Genomic DNA, 10326 nt, shown 5'->3' on the forward strand with positions numbered 1-10326 from the left:
GCATAGCATGATACACTCTATGTTGGCGTTGGGAATCTTTCTTCTACCTATATACATATGCTAAAATTTAGCCTCTACCATCTAAACGCTCATCTTCATCTTAATCGCTTTGTGAGGTTGATACCCAATAACCTCAAATTCTTCCTCTTCCCATCCATCAATAACACCACTACCGCGATCTTCTCTCTTAATCTTCAACTCGGGGAACTCAGTCGGCTCTCTCGTCAGCTGCTCCTGCAGAGCTTCCACATGATCCAGATATACATGAGCATCGCCCATCGTGTGGATCAACTTGCCTGGGTTCAAATCCGTAGCATGCGCAATAATGTGCGTTAACAGTGCATAAGAAGCAATATTAAACGGCACACCAAGGCCCATATCACAACTCCGCTGGTACAACAAACAGCTCAATTCACCCTTGCCTTTGCCTTTCCCTTCCTCGATGCCCTCAGGGTAGGAGACATAAAACTGAGCAAACATATGACAAGGTGGGAGGGCCATTTTCTTCAAATCCGCGGGGTTCCACGCCGACATGATAATCCGTCGGTCAAACGGCGTCTCTTTAATCTTCCTCACAACGTCGGCCAACTGATCAACACCTTGTCCAGTGTAATCAGTATGAGCATCCACATACTCAGCGCCGAAATGGCGCCACTGGAACCCGTAAACAGGGCCTAGATCGCCGACTTCCCGGTGTGAAAGACCGACATTATCCAAAAACTCGCGCGAGCCATTTCCGTCCCAGATCTTGATACCCGCCTCGGATAAGGGGATGGACGATGTCGAGCCTGAGATGAACCAGAGGAGTTCGGCGAGGACGGCGCGTAGGAAAACACGTTTTGTGGTGAGGAGGGGTAGAACAGGGATTTTCGATCCTACATTCGCTGGATCGGGCTTCGAGAGCGAGAAGTGCATAGGAAGTGGAGCGAATATGGAGCGTGTTCCGGTGCCTGTGCGGTCGGGTCGGTGTTCGCCCTCGGTGAGGATTTGGCGGATTAGATTTAAGTACTGGTGTTCTTCATGGGAGGGGTTTTGGGGTATTTGAGGTGGTGTGGCAGCGGCACCATTGCCCTGCTGGATGTCGTTTGAGAGTGTCATTTTCTAGGCTATTATTGTATGATTGTAAGCTGAATATGGAGTTTGAGGTGAAGTGACTGGACATCGTCATCGAAGTTTGGAAAAGAAACGCGACCAAGGCGCGTCACGTAATCACGTGCCAACTACCCGTTTGGGACATATATACTTTCTGGTAAGTTCCTTAGGTTTATGCTCTATACTATGGTTAAAATCTATTAAGCATGCGAGGGATATATTTTGTGCAATTAATTTAACGTTAATCTTCTAGCAAATCAACCCCTACCCCCTGCAAGGCGCCCACTACCCAAGAGGGGATCTTGGACTTCTCTCCGTACAACTTCAGGAAGAAGCCTTTGAGGAAAGTTGGGAATTGATCATCTAGAATAGCTTGCCGCACCCTCCCCATCAAATTAAGGGTGTAATGCACATTGTGTATGGTGAGTCTTTCTATATTAGCAGCAAACTCCGAATTCGGTAGAGATCACTTACAGGTGAGCCCCGGCCGTCTCTTTAGACGCCAGGTGGTGGATATATGCTCTCGTAATGCCGAGGCCTCCCTCATCTCTGCGCTTGCATGTCATGCAGCCGCATCCTTCATCGACAGGCCTGAAGTCATGTGCAAATGATGCGTGACGAAGGTTGAGATTCCCTGTAGAGACCACAGCGTTTCCGAAGCGCTATTTACGCTCAGCGTTGCGCCCGATACGGAGAAAGAAGTACTCACGGCAGTTCTGGTTGGCCAAACGCAGTCGAACATATCTGCGCCGAGGGCAACACCTATAACCAAATCCTCCTGGTATCCCTACAAGTTCGTCAGTATTTTGCCTAGGGCAACATTGTGCAATGACTTACCACGCCCATCACATATCGTGGCTTGTGATCCGGAAGGAGACCGGTGCAGGTGTCAACACTTTTTAGTTCCAGTTAGTACTATTTCCAGAAGTCTGTGAATCAACATACACTTTGCAAAACTCCTCCTTCGCCTCTCCGCCTGAAAGTCCCCCAATTGCGATTCCGGGTGTATCTCGAGCGACCATCTCTGCACAACACTGTTTTCTTAACTCCAAATCTAAGCCACCTTGGATAATGCAAAATAGGTTCTGCGTCTCTGGGTTTTTGTGGGCTTCAATGCACCGATCCAGCCAGCGGACCGAGCGCTCCATCGCCTCATTGATTCGTGCATGATCTGGTGAGGTCGTCGCAATCACATCGTCAAGCTGCATGATAATGTCGGAGCCAATGGAGTTTTGGAGGGAAATTGAGTGCTCCGGGGTGAGTAACCTGGCATCAGTTAGTGTGCACGCCCAATGGAGCTGTGAGAAGTGTAAACGAACATTGGAGTACCATCATGGGGACTCAAAAACCGAACTCCTTCCTCCGTAACTTTTGCAAGTTTTAGCAAAGAGACCATTTGGAACCTAACAATATCAGCGACTGCAGAGTAGAGAGCTCGCTCGTATAACTTACCCCCCACTATCCGTCAGAATATTCCGGTCCCATCCCTGAAATTTATGTGCTCCTCCTACCTCATCCAGTACCGCCTGTCCAGGCTTCAGCCCTAAGTGATACGTATTATTTAGGCATAGCATACATCCAGTCTGTTTTAGTTGGTCGTATGTAAGGCCTTTGAGGGAGGCCTGCGTCGCAACCGGCATAAAGATCGGCAGAGGAACGGAGCCATGAGGGAGGTGGAGGGTGCTAGCGCGGGCTTTCGTAGTCTATGTATACACATTATCAGCAAAAGAACCGGCAGTTGAATGGCTCTTGCTTACAGAGCACTTGCGATGCAGGTCAAAGGTCAATGCTGAAGGCATTGCCTTCCGCGGCGGGGTTGTGGACATGGACCGGGGAGGCGACGGCGAGGTTGCTTTTGGTGCGGGATAAAACGGATGTAATACTATACGGCTTGCCCGAATATTTTGCATTAAAGAAAGTTTATAGCTTCCCGGAGCCAACTTGAAGCGTCAAGTGTCCACGGTCTCTTGGATAATTTCGAGGGCCGTTTGCACTGTTTGCAATGCCTTATCTCTGTATATTACCGAGCCGTACTGGTATAATACTGGTTGTTCGGCCTGGGCTTGCGCGATGCTTCTGTCTCTTCAGCAACCTTCTTGATAAATTGCAATCGCCCTTCAAGCTAAGGCTTGCTCTCGTTGGACTTCCCAATAACTCTAGGCGATGTCACTTTGATACGAAGACACAGACAGGGGCCGGAATGGCCAGCTCTTTGAATCCGGGTATGCAAGATGAGTAAGTTCCTTTATTGTCAACGACTGTCGCAAGGTCTAACTCCAGACAGTGTAGCTATTCGTGGAATCATGTTTTGACTACAGTAATGAAGCAGTTGCAAAGGTTTGGGTCTTATAGATTATTGGCCTCGTCTCTTACCTGGCGCACGTTAGAATTGGATGACTCCTGCGAATCTTTGTTTGACCGATCCCAAACCAGTGCAATGAGTCGCCTACTAAATATGCTATGACGTTCCACAATGTGAATGCAGTTTGAATCACGATATTATTACACTGAAGCCATGGTATGAACAAATCGGATGACGGGTGGACCAGTGCTGATCGAGAACAGTTCTCATCACCCTATAAGCAACTGCGGCGGGCCCCAAACCAAACTTGAGATTGATCGGAGGTTGACCGACATTCGCGACTCGCGAGTTCGCTAGGCTTACCCCGAGATCTAGCCCAACTCGGACCATGTGGGGGTTGGAGTCCCTGGCGGGCAGCGCGTGCACTTAAGTCTCGTAGGGGCCCGAAAAAAAATTGTTGATTGCCCTTGCACCACTTATCCTACATACTGTATCCCCGCCGCGATGAGTGAGAAAGAGATCACTCCGGATGGCGCGATCAATGCGACTGACGCAGAATTAGCACTCAACGTGAGTAGCTTAAGCTCTATGGTTCTGAAAGGAGGGCTAATACAACTGTTCCAGTGCAATGACAGTGGCCCCGACCTTCAGGCTCGGAATAAGGCATTGATATGGAAGCAAGGTATTTCGCACGCCCATTTGTTCGCCTGCTCAGCAAGAGATGTACACGGTACTTACATGCGTGTATAAGATTTGCATATCGTTCCTCTCTCCGCCTTTATCTACCTCCTTTGCTATCTGGATCGATCGAATATCGGTATGCTCGACTTAATCGATCACGATTACCAGTCGGTTACTTACCAGTCTTAGGAAATGCCAAAATTATGAATGCGGAGACTGGCAATGATCTCCTTACCGAAACGAACATGACCTCTTACGAATATACGTGCGTGCTCTCCTTGCTCGTTCTCGATCATCACTTACCCCACTAGGATCGCACTGATGGTCTTCTTGATTGCCTACGCCCTCTTCGAAGTACCCTCCAACTATTTCCTCAAGAAGCTTAGACCGAGCGTGCGTATCTCTCGTAGCCATGCCGCAGCCGTATAGCGCAACCTCTAACACGGATATCTACAGAGATGGATCGCGTTCCTGATGCTGTCATGGGGGGCTGTCACGATGGGGTTAGGCGGGGCACACAACTACGCGCAAGTGACGGGACTGCGTTTTCTTCTTGGAGGTATCCAGCGCCTGCAATCAAATCGGACGCAGCCTAATGCTAATCCCCACCAGTCCTCGAAGCTGGCCTCTTCCCGGGCTTCGTCTATTTCCTAACCTTCTGGTACCGAACCTCGGAACGTTCGTTGCGCGTAGCTTTAATCCTCGCCTCAGCAACCCTAGCAGGCGCATTCGGCGGTGCCATCGCCTACGGTGTCGGGCATATGAATATGGCCCACGGTTTATCAGCGTGGCGCTGGCTTTTCATAATCGAGGGCGCACCGTCCTGCGTCTCCGCCTTCCTCGTTTGGTTTATACTCCCCGATTACCCCGAAACTGCATCTTGGTTATCCGAGGACGAGAAGGCACTTGCCGCGAAGCGTCTTGAAGTAGAAGGGTCTAAGGGTGGTGCCCATGCGATGACATGGCAAGACGCCAAAGATGTCCTCTTTGACTGGCGTTTATACGCACACTACCTCGTGAGTCCTCTGCAATTTGTTCACGCAGTCCAACCAAAAAAAAGGGGGGGGGGAAGAAAAGGAAAAAAGACTCGTCTCTAACAACCCTACTTAAACAGGTCTACTTTGGTATCTCAGCGCCATTCTCCAGCCTCTCACTTTTCACCCCTTCAATTACCAGCGGACTCGGATATACCAGCCTGAAAGCACAGCTCATGACAGTGCCTCCATGGGCAGTGGCGTACGTCGTAACGACAGCTGTCGCGTGGTCCGCAGACTACTTCAATAGGTATTTAACCTCTGTTCCCAGCTATATCAGCGGGCACGGCATTACTAACATCCATTTCCAGCCGTGGCCTCCATTCCGCGGCTCTCGCCTTTGTTGGTGCAATGGGCTTCCTCGCCTCCGCCGTTCTCCCAGCAGACGCATATCTCGTACGTTTCCCCCGACCGTCCATTCAACCCTGTTAGTCCACTAACAATAGCTTCTTTGTCGCCCCGTACAGCATCGTTACGGCTGCCTAATCGTCGCAACAAGTGGTTCTTTCGCCTGCATCCCGCCATTGCTCGGGTGGCTCTCATCCAACATCCGCTCCACAGCGGGGACAGGCCTCGCAATCGCGCTGAACGTCTCCTTTGGTGCTCCAGGCCAGATCGTTGGAGTATGGATCTACAAGTCGGACGAGGCAAAGCGCGGGTATCCGACGGGCCATTGGACGAATGCAGCCCTGCTGCTGCTCGTTACTGTAGGGTGTTTGGCGCTGAGGGGGTACTATGGGTGGAAGAATCGGCGGTTACGACTATCGGGCAGGGAGAGATTTGCTTATTGAGTTCGATCACTCACACACATACCCTCTCTCTCGCTCGCTTACTTTGTTTGATGGGCTGGGCTTTGTTGGGTAAATATGATTTTTTTTTTTTTTTTTTTTTTTAATTCACTGACAACTTAATTCATATATTAATACCTAACGATGGAACTGGGATCGAGGAGACAGATTAAGCAGCCTGTGGTTTCCCTGCCGATATACTAATAGGGTTAGAATAATTTAATAGTCATAACGGTCCTGAACCTGAACCATGGAACGAGCGAAACACGTGAACCTTAGCTGGGGAAATAAGGTTAGGTTCCGACGTTCCAAAATCCATCACGGCTGACAGGTACCTACATAAACTGAGAAGTTCCACCAGAGAATTCGGTATATACTATGCATCAATATAAATGTGCGCCAGTTCAATTACCAGGTGCGTGGACATGTTTTACCTGTTTAATGAGTGCATCTGAATTATTCGGGGTCGAAAAGGCTCGTCAAATGCCTGTAGAGGGGCAAGGGAAATCTTTGGGGTTGGTTTGAGCTTGCAGCGTTTTGGGTTTAGAGATAACTGAAGGCCCAATTCACTGAATAGAACCCCATATCCGAGTTCAAAGCCATTTGAAAAATGAAGGCCAGATTTATTGGCAGGACTCAAGTACACGCATCATAGACTGTCGCCAACATATTGTTCTGCAGGCTGTTTCGCTCGTCTGCCACGCCGGCTCTCCGGCGAAAAAAGATTAAGATGAAAGATATATAAAATTTAGTCCCCGGCCACGCCTATCATTTGGTTGGATATGATTTTTGTTAAAAAACCGGCAATTTCTCAAGAGGTCGAAGAAAGAAAAGAGTCGCGTTCTGTTCCTGCCGAATGTGTACCTAGTATGAATTCACCCGCTTGTAACAATTCGTTCCGCATAGAAAAGTAAACTAGCAATAATGTCGACAGCCGGTAATGTTGTACATATCTGCGAGATCGGCATCAATCCGGAGCGCGTCGCATGCAATGTCAAGTTGTCAAGTTGGAAATCAAAAACAGGCAAAGGTTGAGAATAAAGTCCCTTCGAAAGGTGGAGTAGAAAGAAAGGAAGAGAAGAACCGTAAACGTCCAGAATACAGAGCTCAAGGCACGGTCCCCGACGGTGGTCCTTGGCTGGGTTGCTGGTAAGACTTAGAATCCAGAACTTTCAAAGCTACTTCAGCAGCATCTTCCATAGCATTTTGTACGAAATCGCCATCAAACCAATATCGGGCAGCAAAGGTGGTTCCGTGGACGATGACATGACAAGACCACGCTGTGCGACCTCCTATAGAAAGACCACACCGTCAGCATAATAATGATCAAGAAATTTTGGCGGTTCCAGTATAAAAGTCGGTGAAGAAAAGAGGGCGACTCCACTCTCCCACAGTGCGACGCCGAAATGGTTGCAGTCAAGGAGAAAACGGTGGATGTCTTGTGTCGTACCCACTCCGCCATCCCACAATGAAGTGCACCTTGCAAAAGAGAAATGCTGACGGGCTAAACGCTTGTAGGAAACAAGAGCGAAGGGTAGATAACGGTAATACCAACGTAAACTTACCTCGGCGGTCGGAGAATGTGTTGTATTTTGGCTCGTCGATGCCGTTTTTGGTGCAATAAACTTTGGAGACTTATGTTAGTCCACTAGCTGATCGGAGACCAAGCGAGATAATGGCAAGAAGAACAAAACATTCAAGCGTCACGGACTCGCGGCTTCTCCCACAAGGGGAATTAATAGCTAGGATATAGGGCGTACCTTCAAGCCTCAATCGCCAGTCATACTTGATATCGAGTCTTGGGTCAGACATGATGGACGACAGAGTGTTTATCTGGCCGTGGCGTTATAGATGGCCCCTCTTGTTGTCTCAAAAAAAAAAGGGCGAAGGAAGCGAAAGAGGGGGAGGGGGAACGAGGTTTTGCTGTTGTAGCGGGCGTTTTTTTTATCTGTATCCCTGGTCGAGTCCTTGTACAGTGGTAACGGTAGTGGTTGTGAGGATAAGAAACCAGGAGGTGTAATTGGCAAAGATATAGTAGGGGGAGGAAATTCACGAAGCTGGATGCTAGAGTATAATTCTCTTCTTTGCCTTCTCTTATCTGAAAAGGTTCCGTGCCATTTCCCTTTCTTAAATCGAATAGACGTGGTGGATATGGGGAACAGCAGGCGTATAAGACTGTGGGCCGCCTTTTTTTTTTTTTTTTTTTTTTTTTTTTCTCTTGAATAGCGCCTCGGTGCAGGTAGGCCAGTTTTGGATTTTTGTTTTTTTCCCTGCCCTTAGGCATGACAAACACGGAACCTAATCAAAGAACCTAGCAGACAGACTTATGCATGCTACAGTGGACATGGCACGGCGTCAGCAAGTTACCCCCCTCCATTACTCCCCACTTGAGGAGCGCCAGAGCATGGAGAACCTGCGGATCATCTTGAGGCTGCAAGCTGGAACGGGCCGGCGCACGCCGACGAGGAATACGGCTTTGAAGAAACGCCAAAGACTCGGGAAAGAAGGGCCACTAGTGCCCGCTCTGGTTAGAGAGACCCATTGAGTTGACAGGGAACAGGGCAGCAACAAGAGTGACGTTGCTGTGCAGTGGGGGGGGAGGGAAGAAATGGTTATTCTGGAACGGCTTGGACGAATCGTTCAGTTTAGATTTTAGTGCTCTAATTTAATTGCTCGCATCATTATGACTCGAGCCACTAATATTTTTCCCGTTCCCGCGAAGAACGAGCTGGCATCGGGTATGAACAGGGTCTAGGCTGCCTCATCATGGACGTGGCTCTGAAGCAGAAAGGGGAAAAAGGAAAGAAAGGGATCATGGTCGATACCAATGGAGGGGCTATGAGGGGAATGGTTTCGTTGCCCAAAAGCGGAGATTGGCCCATTAATTGTGAAAAGAGCGACGAATTGATGTTGATATCGACGATTTGGGCCACTCATGGAGGTCGAAGCGGGCCCATTCGATTGTGCCAGCTCATCACAACGATTAAAAACAATCTAATGTTCGATCTGGACAAGGAAAAGCTCAAGGCCGTTCCGATCCCCTCAGCCCTGGACCTCAAACGGCCAGGAGCTAGGCCGCGCTGCATGAATAATTGGTTCTTGGAAGCGGATTGCAGGGCGTAAACGACCGGGGGGGCTCTGTTTTAGATCGCCTGGGTTGAACTACCTCGCGGCAACAGGGGACATTCCCGCCGAGTGCGCTAAATAGCTGGAGGACAAAGCAAAAGGTTAGACTAGACGAACAGCGATGAAGCTGGTGTCTTGTTGAAAAGCTCGTTTCTGGAGATATTCTAGAGTGCCAACAAAGGGAAGACCGCTAAGTGGGATTGAGTTTGATCGAGCCCTGGCTTAGCATTCGTAGTGATTCGTTGCCTCCAAGCTCGGGTAGTTGGGCATTAATACGTGCATTGCTCCTCATAGCGTGTCTGGATCAAGGTGAATGGTGGGGGTGGTGGATAACGGTGGAAGAGGAAACCGAGGAAACAGAAATGGCACCGGGGACATGGTGAGCCTGCATGAGGGGGATGGGATTGCTAGCATGATGCCAACTGGAGGGGGCGATGGAGGGGAGAGGAAGAGGAAGAGGGGGAGAGAGAGAGGAAGAAGCAGAAATGGAAGCTGCAGGTGATTCTCCGCGCCTTCTCGTTTTCTGGGACGAGCCTCGATCCGCCCCGCTTCAACAGCACAAGCTTATTTCTGGCTCTTGTTACTGAAGAACAGCAGTGCTATTTGCTAGGCTTTGCTTTCTTTTGTATTTCTCTTTCTTTCTTTTTTTTGTTCTCCGCAGAGGCCAAAGGACTATCCAGGCATGGCAAATACAACATTAACTGGGAGCACTCACGCACTCAACACATCTGGACAGCAGTGATTCCCCATGAGAATCTCTTTTCAATCACAATTCCTGATTCGTCCATAATTTAGGCGACAGAGGCCCAATAAGAGCTGGTGGAAGCGAGCCTGAGGCTAAGACAGGGGATGCAGTTGGGCAGGAACAACACAACTATCACGCGAGTTGTCAAGGTCAATGATCTATCCAAAATCTATAATTCATATCCTGTATTTGTCCTTGATCTCATACATGCCTGATGAAGCTGAGTATCTGCAAATCTAGCCCGTAGTCCTTAGAATCATCATATACATGCATCCCAAAAGATCCGCCTACATGAACTAACTAGATGCACTGAGTGATATGGTCCAATCAATAATACCAATGCTCACAGTTTGGAAACAACGCTCAAATCGCCACATAAGAAAGATGGTTAAGTGATAACAAAGAAACTAATGCAAGACTGAAAAGGACATCCTACCATAATTCATGCAGGTCAAACCGTGATCCTCATAGACTTGTCGTGCACATCACTGCAAGTCACGCTGAAACAATTGGACATCCAGTTCTCGACTAACCGCCCAGAAGTACCCACACACGGGG

The 10326-nt window shown here is 48.9% G+C and overlaps 4 protein-coding genes across 4 annotated transcripts; 1 reads left to right on the top strand and 3 right to left on the bottom strand.

Moving 5' to 3' along the window:
• Window positions 1–81: 81 nt before the first annotated feature.
• Window positions 82–3002, bottom strand: ASPVEDRAFT_56358 (uncharacterized protein; the record flags this gene model as incomplete). The annotated part of the gene is made up of 9 exons (XM_040815200.1): window positions 82–1101; window position 1475; window positions 1567–1646; window positions 1802–1879; window positions 1930–1987; window positions 2038–2358; window positions 2412–2495; window positions 2545–2795; window positions 2850–3002. 9 exons carry the CDS (start codon window positions 3000–3002, stop codon window positions 82–84), a joined length of 2046 nt encoding a protein of 681 aa, XP_040672587.1.
• Window positions 3003–3475: 473 nt separating this feature from the next.
• On the top strand, window positions 3476–6369 carry ASPVEDRAFT_338614 (putative MFS transporter). The gene is made up of 11 exons (XM_040810792.1): window positions 3476–3610; window positions 3658–3964; window positions 4019–4076; window positions 4146–4211; window positions 4265–4340; window positions 4387–4468; window positions 4532–4634; window positions 4688–5091; window positions 5190–5359; window positions 5421–5505; window positions 5577–6369. The coding sequence occupies exons 2-11, from the start codon at window positions 3899–3901 to the stop codon at window positions 5898–5900; spliced, it is 1434 nt and encodes a 477-aa protein (XP_040672588.1). The 5' UTR covers window positions 3476–3610; window positions 3658–3898; the 3' UTR covers window positions 5901–6369.
• Window positions 6370–7004: 635 nt separating this feature from the next.
• On the bottom strand, window positions 7005–7709 carry ASPVEDRAFT_140562 (double-stranded RNA binding motif domain-containing protein; the record flags this gene model as incomplete). The annotated part of the gene is made up of 3 exons (XM_040807667.1): window positions 7005–7189; window positions 7463–7522; window positions 7658–7709. The coding sequence occupies 3 exons, from the start codon at window positions 7707–7709 to the stop codon at window positions 7005–7007; spliced, it is 297 nt and encodes a 98-aa protein (XP_040672589.1).
• On the bottom strand, window positions 7602–8422 carry ASPVEDRAFT_338484 (uncharacterized protein). Its single transcript, XM_040810790.1, has one exon. The coding sequence runs from the start codon at window positions 8179–8181 to the stop codon at window positions 7702–7704; it is 480 nt and encodes a 159-aa protein (XP_040672590.1). The 5' UTR covers window positions 8182–8422; the 3' UTR covers window positions 7602–7701.
• Window positions 8423–10326: the final 1904 nt, after the last annotated feature.

The sequence above is a fragment of the Aspergillus versicolor genome, assembly GCF_001890125.1.
Source record: "Aspergillus versicolor CBS 583.65 unplaced genomic scaffold ASPVEscaffold_11, whole genome shotgun sequence".
In the NCBI taxonomy this organism is placed as follows: domain Eukaryota; kingdom Fungi; phylum Ascomycota; class Eurotiomycetes; order Eurotiales; family Aspergillaceae; genus Aspergillus; species Aspergillus versicolor.